Source organism: Lissotriton helveticus, chromosome 6 (genome assembly GCF_964261635.1).
Source record: "Lissotriton helveticus chromosome 6, aLisHel1.1, whole genome shotgun sequence".
NCBI lineage: Eukaryota > Metazoa > Chordata > Amphibia > Caudata > Salamandridae > Lissotriton > Lissotriton helveticus.
The window spans coordinates 1,544,213,242-1,544,230,734 of NC_136067.1; the positions used below are offsets into that span (position 1 = coordinate 1,544,213,242).

Here is a 17,493-nt window from a genome sequence, read left to right on the forward strand (position 1 = left end):
AACTTTACCCAGTCGATCACAGATTGGGCCGACGCCATCGCGCCCCCCAAGACCAAAGGACCAATCAAAAGAGCAAGCTGGTTCACAGAGGAACTGCACCCAACCAAATACAACTCCTGGCAACTAGAAAAGAAGTGGTGCATCAGCAAAAAGATGGAAGACCACATCGCTTCCAGGACCGCTCTCAACCAATGCCACGCCTCCTGAAAGAAACGAAGAAGAACGCCCTAGCAGACCGCACTGAAGCCAGCACAAACCACAGCAAGGAACTCTTCACTACTGTTGTGAAGGAGTTTACCAATCCCGCAGCTACTGAGAACAACACTTCACCCTCCCAGGAACTGTGTGACAACCTTCCTGACTTCTTACACGACAAGATCTTGGCCATCTACGAAAACTTCGAACGCCAAACCACCACCACCTACAACATCAACGAGCTCACAACCACAAACACAAAACCCGTTCACCTGATAACCACTACCACCTGCTCACCACGAAAGTCATTATCTCCATCATGAACTCCGTGCTCTCTGGGGCACCCACGGACTCCTCTTCAACCTCGGAAGCAAGACAATCGGCTATGAGCTCAGGAAGGTCCTGAACACTTACAGCACTGCATCCTCCTTCCCTAGAGACTGGAACCATGCTGAAGTGAGGCCCCTCCTGAAAATAAACATCAGATGGCCCAGCCGAATCAAAGAACTACCAGCCCATCTTCCTTCTCCCCTATTAGCAAAAGTCCAGCAACTCGCCCAATACCTAAAAGACCACATCCTCGTGGACCCCTCCCAATCCAGGTTTTGACCTAACCACAGCACCAAGGCAGCCTGATAGCAGTAACTGACGACATCAGAACCTTTCTGGACCGCAGAGAAATGGCAGCCCTCATCCTCCTGGACCTTTCTGCCGCGTTTCACACCATCTCCCATGACATCCTGATCAACAGACTTCACCACATCGGGATCCAGGGAGACACCCTCAAAAGGTTCGTCTCGTACCTCACCGGTAGAACCTAAAGGATCCGTCTCCCACTGTTCACCTCGGAGCCCAAGAAGATCATCTGCAGCGTCCCCTAAGCCCCACCCTCTTCAACACTTACATGACCCCCTTGCTGAAACCGTCAGATTGCACAGACTCAACATCATCTCCTACACTGACGACATCCAGCTCATCCTCTCACTGCCTGAAGACCCCTCCACCACCAAAGCCAACTTCCACAGATACATAATGAATGTCGTGGACTGGATGAAGGACAACTGTTTCAAACTCAACACAGTGAAGAAGAAATCCTTATCTTTGGGAATAACGCATCGCCATGGAACAAATCATGGTGGCCCGCTGAACTCGGCCCACCCCCCACCCCAACAGACTCCGCCAGTAACCTCAGCATCATCTTGTTTAGCAAGTATCCAGTAAGAAACAAGTCAACGCAGTCTCATTTGCCTGCTTTCACACCCTTGGCATGCTACGCAGATCTTCAGGTGGCTTCCAGTCAACACCAGAAGAGCGTCATGCAGGCCCTCATCACCAGCGGACTGGATTACGGAAACACACTTTACGTAGGAATCACTGCACACCTCCTTAAGAGACTCCAGACAATACAAAACTCAGTTGCAAGACTCATACTCCAAGTCCCCAGAAGGATCCACATCACACCCCATATCAAGAAACTATACTGGCTCCTGATTCAGAAGAGCTGCCAGTTCAAAATGCTAACCCACACTGACAAGGCCTTGAACAACGAAGTACCAACATACATCAACAAACGCCTAACCTTCCACCAACTGACCAGACACCTTCAATCCACTTCCCTCTCCTCGCAGACACTGCCGAGATCCCCCGAATCAACAGCAGAGGACCGCCCTTCTCGCATCTGAGATCTAAGACATGGAACAACCTCCCCCTGCACACCAGGACCACACCATCACTCCAGCAATTCAGAAAAGAACTGAAGACCTGGATGTTTGAATGATCAAAACACCACGCAGCAGCCAACATCTCCAGCACCTCAAGACCCTCACAGGTGATTTGCTGCGCTTTATAAATGTTTGATTGATTGATTGATTGATCATTTAGTAGTGCTATATGTTATCAATGGCAATCAAGTGCCCATTCAGATCATTTATGTTCGCATGGTTCTTAATCCCACTGCATTTTTCATACCTAAATCCTTCATCAGGGATATTCTAGTACACATTTTTCTAAAATCAAAATGGAAATATACATGTGTAAGCCATGTTGAACAGAGAACCGTAGACTAGGCATCCTATTTAGAGATGAGTGTAATTAGTAATCATAAACAGTTGCTCTCATCTACAACTAACAGGGTTAGTTGTAGTCACTGTGCAATTAGTGGTTTATTTAACCGCATAGTGAGCTTGTCCAAACTCCAGAGGAGAGGACAAAGATGTTGCCTTTAATAACAGGAAGTAGCAAAGTGCATAAGTGTGCACGCTAAAACATTCAAAAGGAGTCGGAAACTAGACAGTTAGTAATTCTTGAGCAACATTTGTGCTATTTACTGTACTTGTTGAATCCAGTTTTCATCATTAAAACAGAGTGGATACTCCTCAAAGAATTAATACTGCTCAGTGAAACTGAAAAGACATCTACTGGGAAATAAGCATGGAAGTGCTTGGCAAAGGCACTTCCTTATATTAAAGTGTAAGAGATTACTCTCCGACTGAAATTCAGCTAAAAGCCTTGTACACTGCCATCATCCGTTTGTACGGCAGGTGTCTGAAGACGAGAAAAACTCACACTTTCTTAAACACAGGGTTAAAAGGACTAATTGTGTATATCTTATAGCGATGGTCGATTGGGTCGTGTCAACCAAGTGGGTCATTTATTAGTGTAGAAAAGTGACGGCCATCTTATATGTGTAAATGTGGATAAGAGAATATAGAGGAGAAATTGAATGCCTAGTCAAACCTTGTAATTAAATCTAAAAACGGAACTAAGCGTGAAAAATCAGGATTGAAGTATAACATAAGATTAGAATAATAAAAAAACACGACATTGCCATACTATCACTGAGATCCCTTAGTTACAAAATGTCCAAAAACCCAAACCAGCATCTCTCTCTCGGCAAAAGTCTATTGGATAAAATGATGCCTGAATACGCACAATGGGTTTCAAGAGGACAAGTCACACATAGTCTCATTGCTAATTTTGCTCTCTTAAGTATTCTTAAAGATTTATTATAGAACAATAAATAAAACATGATTCCAAAGTCCCCAAAATAAAGAATCCTCATGACTTTGCTACAAGATGTATGCAGAACATAGATTACCACGTGTACAGAGCCTCTGCAATACTTTGTCCCGAGAAAGTGCATCTGAAAAGTGTGTATATAGTATACAGAACTTTATTTTCTTTTTTAACAGCAAAATATATTTTCTCATAAAGAAACCTTTCCCCAACACAACTAAAATGACGTTGTTTGGGAAAGTTTTCAGTCCCATCCATACACATTTTTTTCTTTTTTGGAGCCAGGTTCAGTATAAAAATGGGGAGGAGAAACCACCAGAAATGCAGCAAATCCGTTCAAGGAAATTACTTTCAATGCGTGCACTACCATTGTAAATGCAAGATCTTCTGTTCACTACCGTGGTTACACACATGATCTATCCCTCAATATAGAGACACTGAAAAGCCATAATTTTTTTCAGATTTTCTGTGCGGCTAAGAAAGGTGCACAGGGGTGCGAGCCCACAGACCACAGCTAAATGAATCAAGACTGTGGCAGGCATTTTTGGCACACCTATGTGTGATATCAAATATAAATATATATATTTTTGGGAATCAGGCCTTTAGCTGTTTCTTCAGAAATTAATTTGAAACCCTCAACTCCAGAATGCGCACAAGCAGTTACTTTTAGAGTAGAAAAATCGCTCCTTCTTGTCCGCTGCATCTGCACCAAACAAAGCTTGCAACTCTGGGGACAGAAGTTTTTAGGTTTCGCCCTGGGCGTTGCAACTGCGTAGCAGTTGCTCCGCCCACGGCGAAACCTCATGATCCTACATATGGACTTTGGTTCCGCCTCTGTCTCCCATTGGCTAGCTCCATAAATGGAGGCTAGCCATTGGGAGACAGAGGCTGTCAATCACGCTTTCTCGTGAAAACGCGATTCGGGGGCGTTTCTCGGTCTTTTTTTAAGTCCCGCCCCTTTGTCCTGGGCCGCGCTGCCATTGGCTGCCGGCCCGGGACACCCCCGTGACGTCATTCCCCGGGCCGCGCTGTGATTGGCTGCCGCCCGGGACACCCCCGTGACGTCATTTCCCGGGCCGCGCTGTGATTGGCTGCCGGCCCGGGACCGGACTTGTTTAGCCGAGTGGTCAATTGGCATGAGGGCCGCGCAGTGGCAGTGCGGTTTCCCGTTCCCAAGCCGTGGAGATCAACAATTTTGTGTGTTTATTTTTATGATGTATTTATTTGGATGTGTATTGTTTTTTTATGGGAGGGCTTTCCTGGTGTGGATGCAAGTACTCATTCAGGCCGGTTTCTCACATCCAGGTCGACCAGTGATATCCTTACATGTCCCTCAGCGGTGAATATTACAGTTGATCCTTGTTAGGGTAGAAAAAAATGGGTTTTGCCCGTGCCTTCTGTTTTGTGTCGCCATTGGCTTTCTGAACTACACTGTTGGGATGACTGCAGCCAGGCGCGCAACGCCCATAGGGCCCCCTTCCCCCTCCATGTGTGAGACCGGGCTGACAGCCTCCAGGGCTGGCTGGTCTGACGTCCGTCTTATCGCAGCCGCACCCGAGTACTTCACAGGTCTTTAATGACCATTTACTTGTTAACGAGGCTTTGCTGGTTTTTTTTTTTATCCCTTCTTAGATTCCCCTGAATCTCCACTATGCCTATTACCCCCGCCCCAACATTTTTAGTAGCCCTCGCCACCGCAAAATGTGATTCTAGTTGCGCCTCTGCCTGCAGCAGTCTTCTGAAAGTGGATTCTCGGCGGGGCAGGCGAGGACTTTTATGTTGCCGATGGGGAAGGGTTAACAGCACCAAGCTGGGCAGAGTCTTATGTGTTGGTAATTATCGAACAGTGAGCGACCCAAAGTAACCCTTGAGGGCTTGGGTAATATAATGGAAGGGTAGAGGTGCCTTCAAGGGATATGATTTAAATAAAATACAGTTTGTGAATTAGAATTAATTCAAGAAGGAGAAATCAATTGTCCTAAAGTGCAACTAATGCATCAAAGTTAAATGACACGAAGCCTAAGTTACCAACACAGGACCAAATATGTTACATATGTTGGATCTAATATGAATTTGATTGAAGTCATGTAGACCACTAAAGATATAATGAGCCATTTAAAAAGCATGTTGGTCGACTTTGTTCCCTTTCTTTTTCAAGGTTATGCTGAGAACATTTTTCTAACTGGTCTTCTCTCACAAGTGTCTGTAAATAATATCGCTGTGTGTAGATCCAACAGCTACTTGTTAGGAGTCTGAGAAATACATTTCTCTGTATGTTAGTCTGTAATTCTATGAATGTTTTCTTTGTTCATATAAGTTTGTAATTATTAGTCACATGTTTGTAGCAGTAAGATCAGTCTTCAAGTTTTATGTTAAGTTTGTCACCTAGGTGTATGATCCTTTGTAAATTAAGATGGATGTGTAACTGTAAACATTTATGTTTCAGATTACACCACAGTTCTTAGCAGTATATAAGTGACATCAGTCCTGAGGATGGTCTCGGAAACTGTGCTTTAAGAGACCGAAACGTCGACATCATCATCTTATCCCTGCAATGTTTAATTCATTTTGATTTGGGATAGGTGGTTTTTAGGTTCTGCTGTGACACTTATTAATTTGATTTTACCTTTGTGTACCTGCATTTCCTACTGTTTCTGCTTTGTTGAATCATTTTTAAAAAATAACTTCTGATAAAATTCATTTTTTAATATACACCTTCGTGTTTCGTTGTTTATATGTTGTGTATGTGTTTCAAATTATTATTTGTGATTTCATGGTTTTGTGTCATTTAACTTTGATGCATTAGTTGCACTTTAGGACAATTGATTTCTCCTTCTTGAATTATGTGTTGGTAAAGCACTATTGAGCCGAAGCATTTAGAGTTACATTAAGGGCAACTCAAACACCGTGACTGGTACAACACCGGACCCTTTTTTTTGCCGCCTTCAGTGGGTCCTTTTCTCAAGCTGGAGGCAGGTTTCTCCCCATCACGAAAAGATGGCAATTTACACACGGCGATAGCCTCCCCTTGAGCACAGGAGTAGTCGCACTACAATAGCAAATTGGTGTAGAAGCGTGACTCGCTGTGTTGTATTCTGAGAATATTCTTTGGACCTTCGAGGATCCCACTTACTGCGTGCAAGAGAGAGCTACACACGGCTGGAGGCTGTGTTGGATTGCAGAACCTCCTGGAGAGTCTTTACTTTAAACTTATCATTCTAACACAGCAGGATAATAATGGACTTTAAATACTTCTTTGCTAAGGCAGGGACAACGTTTTGCACGATCCCGTTTGTGTTTAATTTTATTGTACTTGATTTATTGGAACCTATTTTAGACCTGGGTCTGCGAAATGTTTGTTTCCAGCACGATGATGTTTTCTTTACACGTAAAATCGTTCACATAATAATTGTACTGCAACAGTTCCATAAGGCGTTTAGCCCACAGGGTGGCACTGCTCCACTATTCAATTTTTACCAAACATGAGGCTGAAGGAGGGCAGTTGATTACGTGAATTTGAACTTGCAAAGTGTACTCCAGGGGCGTCCAATGTAGGTCTTGGAGGACTGCACTATGGCTAGACTTGGTGTTTGAGTATCTCTGTAACTGACTAATATATATATGCTCGGTTCGGGTTCATTGTTTTCATATATATATATTATTCTAAACAGTGGAAATCGGCTATGCGTTTTACCTATTTTGGGCGCCTACGTTTAACACAGACCTCTGCCGGGGGTGTTTACCCCAACTGAGCTAACTGAGTTTGACTGAATCCTTTACATTGAATTTGTTCGGTCAGACCAGGTACTTAGAGCTGTCAGCACCATAACCTTGTAAGCAGGGGCATGACCTCTGGGTATGTTTCGAAATCGAGATGCTTAGTCTGGGGAAACCTGATTTTATCATGAAACGCTTTAGTAGCTGCTTCCGGCTTTAGGGGCCAGCCCGGCTCTGGACTTTTATCTTGAAGTGGGGGGGGGGGAAGCATTTGCAATGCAATAGGTCTCTGATTTATGCGAGTTTAAGCTATTGGCATTGTAAATGACAATCCCTTTTATTTACGTTTTAAAAACCAAAAATAAAAAAGTAATTGTCATTTACAATGCCAATAGCTCTAACTTTTCCAAAGGCGAAACCATTGCATTGTAAATGCTTGTTGTTGAGTGTCAACAATGTTGGACAGCAAAGATACTAGAGAAACTGGACAAAACATGCTACTGCGGTTTCTCCCGCATCTACTCCTCAAGTGCTCTCTACAGACAGCAAATACATGTAAGATGGAACATTTCTAAACCTGTAAATCCCCTTTCAGGTTATATTTTTTCTTCTTTCAGTACCTCTGCCCTCATATTTTGCACAAGTAAATAGTGCCTTGACGTGCACAAGTTAGTTTAATAAACAAAAAGTGTTTTGAATGAGCGCTTCATTATCTGCTTATCCAGTGGGCTCATACAGCCTGATTCATGAAAACCGAAATCTGCGATTTCTAAATAGCGATTAATACCGAATCGCTATTCAGAAATCGCATATTGGGATTCATCAAAAACTGCGAGTAAATAAAGCGAATCGCAACCGTCCGCAAAAGGCGATAGCGATTTTACAAATTCGCAGACAAATCGCTAAATCCGTCCATTTCCGTGTAGGAATAGCGATCTCGCAATTAGCGAGGAATTGCGATCTCGCCGATAGCGAGATCGCAAAAACGGGAAGTCGCATTTCGAACACAGTGATGACATCACAACCAGGAAGCAGGCAGTTCCCACCCCCATTGAGAACACGGAGGCAGAGACTGAAGCAGCACCACACAGAGCTCCTCTCAAAACACATCCAGACTTGGATATTTTGGATATTGCAGACTGCAACTATCCCACAGGATGCAGCAGCAGTGCCCAGTGACACCGGGCGCAAGCGCAAGATAAAATTTAATGAGCAGGAGCTGGAGCATCTAATCGATGGAGTCTGCCATGACCACAACAAACTTTTTGGCAAGGACTCCAGGAGGGTGCCTAAGGCCGAGAAACGGCGACTGCGGCTGCGCATCCGCGCCAGAGTCAACGCAGTGGGAGTAACACAGAGGTCCATAGAAGACCTCAAAAAGAGGTGGTACGACCTCCGAGGTCGTGCCAAGGAGAGGGTGGCTGAGAGCCTTGTCACTGGAGGGGGAGATCCAACAGTCCCTCCCAACACCCCCTTGGAGGATCGTGTGGAGGACACACTGCAGCCTGAGGCATGTGTTGGTGTTATCCCTCTGGACTCATCCCGACCCACCCAAGACAGCCAAGGTAAGTGGCATGCGACTGCGACCCTGTACCCTAACAATGGCCATGACCCGATAGCCTCCCATGATCAACCCCAGTCATGCAGCCCATGCACATCAGAACATGCCCTATTGCATTGTGGGACATGTAGTCTGCCCACAACTTACAAACACTCCAATGCAGCCAGACATGTCCCAATGTCCGCAATGCAACAGCCAGTCAGGGAATGGTAGCCAGCATGCATGTACCAACTGCACATGTCAAAGATACATGCAATTAATCTACGTCCACTTCCCATCACAGGTGGCGCAGAAAACACCAGCAGCGAGAGGCTGCAGATAGATGAGGCACCAGAGGAGCCTGAGGGTGAAGAGGAGCAAACATCCACACAACCAGCTCCATATGGCCAAGCACAAGTGCCACCATGCAGACCACCACCAGCAACGCCAGCTACATCAGGCACAGCACCAGTGCCAGCTGCAAGATCACCACCAGCAACGCCAGCTACATCAGGCACAGCACCAGTGCCAGCTGCAAGACCACCACCAGCAACGCCAGCTACATCAGGCACAGCACCAGTGCCAGCTGCAAGACCACCACCAGCAACGGCAGCTCCATCAGGCACAGCACCAGTGCCAGCTGCAAGACCCATCCCAGTGGCACCATCAACATCAGGTGCTGCTAGACCTGCGACACAGCGCACACCTACTGTGGGCAGCCAGCACAGCAGGCATGTCAGGGAGCCACAGCAGAGTACAGCACGCACCGGCAGGAGGGCGATGGCTGTGCGTGTGCGAGGGCTCAGTATTGAGCGCCGCATGCTGCGCGTGCACCAATTGCAGGCACGACGCCAAGGTGCCATACAACTGCAGCTCCACAACATAGGCAGAAATGTTGCCAATGTGTCTGATTGAATTGACCGGATGACAACTGCCATGGAGGCAAACACTGCGGCCATCATCAGCCAGCGCAACATTGCCCGCCGCCGCCACCGCCAGCTACTGACGCGCCTCACGGCCTACATGCGTTCCAACTACGTGATAGGAAATGCCACCTCCCAGCTGTCCCGTCGGTGTCTGGCAATGCAGCTGCAGATGGTACAATGCAGCGAGGACGTGGCACGTGCACTTGAGCATGTGACCACTGCTGTTCTGGCCCTACAACCAAATGGCCCAGCCAATGCTGGTGGGGATGACACAAGCGAGGGGACATCGAGTGTCAGCAGCCTGTCTGCAACACAGGTCGGTGTCCTACGCCGCAGCAGCAGGCCCAGTGTGGGATCACGTGCCCTGCGGGAGGAGGAGCCTGAGAGGCGACTGGGTGCTGCGCGCCGGAGTCGCACATGACATTTCAATCCATGGGCAGGGACATGCTGCTGACATAAGCATGTCGTGTCTAAAACATTGAGCAGTATGGCGCAATACTCCTCACATGTAAATCATAACAATTATTCCATATTATTGTGCTATCAACAATAATATTTATTCAAGCATTGAACATCGGACTCCTGTCATTATTTCCATTGTCATGCATTTGTGAAGTGTTGGGTGAGGGGAGTGGGTGCAATAGAAACAGTTCATTGTGATGTGGTTGCCCCGTCTGTGTCCTTCAGCTGGATGTTCCCCGCGTGCATGACGCGCATGTGCAGGTGGCCGGTCGTCCCCTTCCGACTCACTGCCAGATATCTCTACAGGAATCCGGCGCTTGGTAGCAATGTTGTGTAGTATTGCACACACTGCCACAATGCGGCAGCACACATCAGGACTGTAGTACATGGCCCCACCAGTCTTGTGAAGTATGCGGAATCTGCTCTTTATTAGCCCAAATGTCCTCTCAATGCAATTCCTTGTGCGTATGTGTGCTACATTGTAACGCCGTTGCTGTGGTGTAGCAGGGTTGAGGTATGGGGTGAGGAGGTATTCACGGAGAGCGTAGCCACTGTCACCTGAATGAGAGGAGCAGAGGGTGAGTGCCTGTGCAGCGCAGCTAGTTCATCACAGTGTAACATTGTGGGGCAATTGTACTTACCAAGTAGGTGTCCTTCACCAAAGTCTCCCCTGGCCAGTCGTGCGTGGAGGCCGCAGTGCCGGAATATGAAGGAGTCATGTGTGCTCCCCGGGTACTGTGCCACTATGTCTGTGATGTAATTCTTTGCGTTGCACACCATCTGGATATTGAGGGAGTGGTAGGACTTGCGGTTGCGGTACATGTATTCCGTTTGTGCAGGTGGGCAGATGTGGATGTGGGTACAGTCAATGCATCCTATCACATGTGGAAATTGCGCTACATTGTAGAGTTGATGCTTGGTCTCATCCAAGTCCTGTTGGCTGGTGGGGAATTTTATGTGCTGGTGTAGCTGGGTCAGCATTGCATCTAGGAAACTCCTTAGGCAGCGGGACATGGTGGGCTGGGATATACCCCCAGCAGCGGCAATTATCCCCTGGAAGCTTCCGGAGGCCAGAAGGTGCAGGCTGCACAATACCTGGACATGTGTGGGCACGGCATTGGTCCGCCTTGTTGGGTGCTGCGTCAGGGGGTCCAGGTCCTGGATTAGCTTGATGATCATTGGCCCATTCAGGCGGTACTTAGCGTATATTTGCTCTCTGGTTTGGCCCAGCAGGGTGACCCGCTGGCGGAATATCCTCCCATGGATCCTGCGTCTGTTCCGTGCAGCTCGCTGTAGCCTTCGCCGCCTGACCACCATGTACAGTCCTGGCATTGTGAGAGTCCTAATGCTGCAGCTGCATCTCCTTAAGTGTGTTTGGTCAGGCCAGCACCTGTTGCTGATTGGGTAACGGTTTTTCAATTTTTTTTTTTTTTTACTTTGATGGTTACCACCTGCTTTGGGTTGTCCTTAAATTGCGCCTCGCAAACAGCATTTTTGGGGTTTTTCGCAAATTGCGAATTTTCATGAATAGCGATTGCGATTGTATGGCTATTTCGCATACTTATTCGCAGATTCCGTGGTTTCTCGCATTTACTGACTCGCTATTGGGCTACTACCAGGATTCTGCGAATTATATTGCGAATTCGCTATTATGCCTTAGCGAATTCGCACATTTTTTTCTTGAATACCTTTTTTTAGAATTGCACTCGCAATTGCTTTTTCGCAGCTATTGCGATCGCAATAGCACTTCATGAATCAGGCTGTAAATATTTTACATGCATAAATGTTTGGCATTGTAACAAGCACATGAGAAAGAAGATGAAACTAGGGGCTGGCATTACTGCCAATCAATTGACAGCAATCACCTCCACAATGACTGACAGTTCATTTCAATTGTAGCTATTAGTGGCCCTGTTACAAAAAGGCCAGCAAATCCCAGTTTGAGCACAAACTCTTGTTCAAGCCCAAAAAGGGGTGACAAGTCAGGCGCAAATCATGCAACTGGTAAAACCAGCATCTCATCGCGGGAGCAACAGCGCGTGCAATTTCTGTGCACATAAAAGTGGGAACTAACACAAATTACTCTCCATTACGAAGAGCCAAATTATGAATTGAGTGCAAATTGCACACCTGCTAATTAGCACTCAACAGCATCTTGAGTATCTGCTATAATCGAGCCCTGAGAAACCTAGAAGTTTGACGACATCAACAAAATAGTTGAAATTTTGAGATACTGCATAATGAATTTTGTTTTTATGGCCTCTTGTGGCTTAAACTGAATATTGTCAATGAGTCATAAGAAAAGGGTTAAAAAAAAGCTATAAATGAACAGGCAAAATGTCTACACATGAAAATATTCTCAGAATAAATATAAAATTCAGTACACTTCGCACAGAGGCAAGCACCTAATTGTATTAATATCAAACAGATCAATGACACTATTCTACTTTTGTTAGGGATGTACACAGTGATCATGAACTCTAACCTCAGTTCTTCTTCCATCGCTTCGCACAGCCAGCAAGGAATGTAACCTTTCTGCCATATCTTCCTCTTGCAAGAGATTGTGGTCTTTAAGGAACAAAGCATGCTTGTACAGACGGTCCAGGAAGGATGGAGAATCAATTGGAGTGTCATACCTGTACACAAAGTCAAAGTCAAAGTCAAAAATTTTATTTGTGATGGTACTCGACAGAGGACCACAAAAGAAATCTACATTTTACAAAAAGTGCAACAATATTAATACAGAGATAAAAATTGTTTTAAAAATTTGTACAAATTGTAACAAATGAATTCATTCAAGGGTAGACTACACATATCTAAAAGTTCACTCCCCTTAATAATTCTGCAGGAGCGGAATATAGGATTAAGGTATCTTGTACGAGCTAGGGTTACTTTTTGATTGGGACACACAAGTAATAAATGTTCAATAGTTTGGTCACCCCCTGTGCACAAAGTACATATAGGAGATCCTCCTGGAAGCCATCTGGAGGTAAATGCTAATAGTGGTAAAATACCCAACCGGTACATAGTGATCGCTCTTCTTACGCCATGTGTCAGGGTAAACCCAATGTACGGTCGAGTTTGCTTGAATTCGAGTTTTTCTACAAATGGCTTATAGATAGTTAATTTATTGCAGTGTAAACAGTCCAATTCGTAGCTCAATTTAGGGGTAAAAGTTTTTAAGAACAATTTTAAATGTGCCGGAGACCAGGTACTCAACATTTCAATTTTAATGTTTGCCAACCGAAATGCAACAGCCAAGTTTTCCAAAAAGACTTGCTTATTAGGCACTGCCCCAAAAGACTCTTTTTTCAACACTGACCTTAAAGTGTTCTTCTTCGCATGGATCAGGTTGTAGGCCCACCTTATTACATTAGCAATAGCTATAGCATAAGAGCTTACGATTGATAGTTCTAATCTCAATGCCTGTACAGGTACAGCATCTGAAACTTTCATGATCCTTCTTAATATTTTCCCTTCTTTTTGGTCCATGAAAACCCATTGTTTTATGGGGATGTATTCCGTCGCATATGATAATACAGGTGGAATTTTTACTCTGTATGTGCCTAACAGTGCAGAGAAATGTCTATTCCCGGTTGCGCTGTAAAGTTTCAGGAGAGCAGAGGCATGTATATCGGCTTTCCTTTGTAGGTTTGATACCTGTGCTGAGTTTGTTAAATTTTTGGAGAGAATCCTTCCGAGATAAGGATAGTTGTCTACCTCTTCTATTTTTTCTTCACCGATCTTCCAGGAGTACTTGGCGCTTTATTTTCTTCCTGAAAAAGCTATCACTTTAGTTTTCTTTATATTTGGTATTAGATAGTTTTCCTTCGAATATTGATGCAAAATGTCCAGTGATGCTTGCAGTCCGAAAGGGGTTAGATCTAATAATACAATATCATCAGCGTAGAGTAAGGAGATTATGTTTTGCTGGGCAATCTTCGGCGGTAGATTAGAACCAAGTTGCAATTGGTGAGGCAAGTCACTTAGATAGAGGGAAAAGAGGAGCGGGGCTAAAAGGCACCCTTGTTTCAGCCCATTATCTGTTTGGATTCTTTTTGTAAGTCCTTTTTCTCCCCCCATCTGGACTTGGCACCAGGTGTTGGTATGGAGGCTTATGATTGCTTGCAGCAATTGTTCTTGGATTCCAAGGCTCCTAAGTTTTTTCCATAGGGTAGATCGATCAACCCGATCAAACGCCGTTGAATAATCAATGAATGCGGCATAAACTACCTGGGCTTTTAGAGTAATGTACTTGTCGAAGATAACCTGAATTACTGCTATGTTATCTGTGACCGAGTGCCTAGGCCTAAAGCCTGCTTGACACATGGGTATCAGTCCTGACGAAAAGGCCCATTCTTTCAGGCGATCTAATACCTCTGCCGCAAACACTTTGCCGGCTGCATCCATGAGTGCGATCTGACGGTAATTTCCAGCTTGGGTTTTACTTCCCTTTTTATGGATAGGGATAATTATGCTTCCCTGCCAAGATTTTGGAACATGTCCACTCTCAAAGATGTAATTAAAGAGAGGGCATAATAGCTTGCTCCATTCTTTTGGTGCTACTTGTAATGCCTTAATCGGGATTTCGTCTGGTCCAGAGGCACCTGTGGTTCTTGCTTTGCGTATAATGTGTTCAACCGAGATGGCTGTAGTTTGTATTAGAGAACTCTCATCTTTATCATAATTCATATCTGTACTACTTACTTTGGTTTTTATTGGATTTACTTTGTAAAGATCTGAGAGGTATAGTTCCCAGTCATTCGGGGGAACCGGGATGGTTTGTAGATTTTTCTTTGTACCAGTTATTTTCGCAATTAAGGACCAATATTTACGTTGATTGCAATTACTTGCAGCAATCTGAATGTCGACCCAGTTTCGATCTTCTATGGCTCTTTTTTCCTTTTGGTTCTCCCGCCTCAGTTGGTTCTTCAATCTGTTTATTTCCTTCTTTACACTTGCTGAAAAGTTCATGTATTGAGCACGTAAAAGTTTATTTAATTGTTTCTTAACTTCTGAATGCTTGTGGGAACATACATTTTTACCTTCCTTCTTTTTAATATTACCTCTTACACCCGATGATATCTTACTTAGGACGAGTTTTTTGAAATCCTTAATTATGAATTCAAAGTTTTCTGTAGGATTTTTGGAGAATCTCTGCTCCAGGAACTTTGAATGATCAATCTTCGTCATGATTTTATCAAGGGTCAAGGAATTCCAGTAGATACGTCTCCGTTCACTTTCTATTAGAACAGTACTTTCAATGTAAATAATATGACTAGGTTGGGATGTTTTAGGTATCAAATCTGCTGTTAGTTGCATAATCGCATGATCGCTCTCCAGACAAAATTGATTAGATAATAGCAAAGCAGTATCAAGCAAATCCATACTACTTATGATGTAATCTATGATGGATGAAGACCCATTGCCTCGCCTGGTATACTTTGCTGGAATGTCACCTTCAACAGCTCCATTCAATGTTAGTCCATTAAGGTTTGTTATTGCTGATAATAACAATCCGCCTCTTTTATTGGTTAGAATACCCTCGGGGAATTGTGGAATTATAATTTCCTGACCTTCTTCTGCATATAAATTTGCCCACCTGTTAATTTCAGAATTGGAAATTTTACTATTGAAATCCCCCGCGATTAAGAAAGATGAATAAGTATGGATCTCCGTAATATGCGTAATCTTTTCAATTATGTCCAAAAATGTATTGTCATTTTCTTTCCCAGGGGGAGCGTAGACATTGAAAAGTAAGATTGCCTGTGGTGAAGCAGTGCTATGTTTTTTTACAAATATTTGAATGCACTGCAAGTTGTTAGATTTTGTGTCTATTATTTCCTGTTCCCATAGGTAGTCTTCCCTTAACAATATGGCTAACCCTCCTTTAGCGTGACCTCGATTGGTGGGTAGTGCTAGTTTTTCATATATAAAGTACCCTTTAAGAATGAAAGATGCGGTATCCCATGTTTCTTGTAAAAGCAGTATGTCGGGGAGATTTCTCATAGCCATGGACAGTTTGTTTTTGGTTCTGCCAGCGATGTTCCAAGATGTAATCCTTAGTCCCGTGCTAAACAGAATTTTGTCTGAAGTTATTGATTTTGTTACTGTTCAGAGTCTCAGAGACCCAAGCCCAGGAATCAGTAGTATTATGCTCTTCAGGTTCCATGTCAGCTTTGTACCAAACTGCCCTATGGCCTTTATTCACCAGAATTTTTAGGTTTGTGATGTCTCGATCTTCAGTGATGCCATTTTTCCGCTGGTATTTATTGACTTGAGAATTGGTAATTGCCTGTATTTGAGCATTATACCCATTGGGAGTATTATGGTCCTTTGGATCTTCTATTTCCAATACATCATATCCGTGCTTGTGTAGTGTCTCTTTCTCCTTTAATATTATGCCTGGGAGGACTGTTGACCAAAAGGTTACCACTGTCAATTTATTGTTCTCTTTTTTGGGAAAGGACACAAGATCAATTTCGCTACTAGTCATAGTGTCTAATGGCCTTATATGTCGTAATAAATTTATAATCCTTCCTCTATTGAGTGGTGCTGAATCAATAGGAAAAAGTTCCTCAATTTGAAGAGTTTTGGAAGGAGGCCCTTCCACCTTTTTATAGTAGCTACTGTTTCCTTCTATAAAGATGTTTTTATTTTGATCTAATTGCTTAGGATATTTGGTGGGGATATACTCTTTTACTGTCGGGTCTAGTTGAGACACCATATTTTCATAGTTATTAATGGAAGTACCTTTTTCAACATTTTGAGACTCTATTTTAATATCACATTGTTTTTCTTCAGAATTATAAGAGATTACAGATTTTTGGAATTTTAGTTTACGATTTTTCCGTTTTTGGATCCTTCTCTCTGGCTTTCTTCTCCTTCTTTTCCCAATTGCGGTGATCCTTTCCTTGTTCTTATTAGTTAACGTGTCTTCCTTTCCTTCGCTCGATGCATTACTGATGTTAATTATTGATTCCTGTATTTCGGGAACGTTAGCATTGGTAGGCTTTTTCTTTCCATGAGTTTTTGAAAATACTGGAAAGTGTTTTATTTTCTGTTGATGTTTTTCTCTAAATAAGCTTTTCAGAGAATATGTCACTGAATCATTCAAGTTATCAATTTTCTGTTTTCCTTGTATCTGAATGTCTACAGTTTGAGTACCAAAGTCACGCATTTTTTCCTCCTGATTATTTTTGTGATCTTTTGGTATGCTTTGTTGGTCAAAATTGGTTTTATATAACGTATTGATTTTATCTACTTCATGAGAAGCTTTTTCTTTTTTTCTTCTACCAAGTGCTTTAAGATGCCTATTTGGACGTCCAATGTCTGATCAGAATTTTCAAGAATATTTCCAAGAAATGAAAGAACAGATTCCAATATCTCTTGTAGAGAGAATAGAGCTTTTGATATTGGAGGAACGTTATCAGCCGTGTTATTGTAATTTTTAAGGTTGAAGGGGTCCATTGAGGGATCACACAAAGCGATCGGTGAAGAGGTTTTTAACTGGATACTGTTAGTTGTTCCTAGATCCTTTTTCTCTATCGCAATAATTTGTTTACTATTATTTATATCATCGAAAAGGGTTACGCTCCCTCTGCTTTTTATAGGTGTTACCGTTTTCAGATTGATTGT

At 43.7% G+C, this 17,493-nt stretch overlaps 1 protein-coding gene across 2 annotated transcripts in view; it reads right to left on the bottom strand.

The window, feature by feature from the left end:
* KIZ (kizuna centrosomal protein) overlaps nucleotides 1–17,493 on the bottom strand; it is an 824,452-nt gene that overhangs the window by 521,553 nt on the left and 285,406 nt on the right. For both annotated transcript variants that reach the window (XM_078649325.1, XM_078649324.1), the window contains exon 9: nucleotides 12,341–12,491. In XM_078649325.1, coding sequence (XP_078505451.1) covers nucleotides 12,341–12,491 — 151 coding nt within the window. The remainder of the gene's footprint in view (nucleotides 1–12,340; nucleotides 12,492–17,493) is intronic.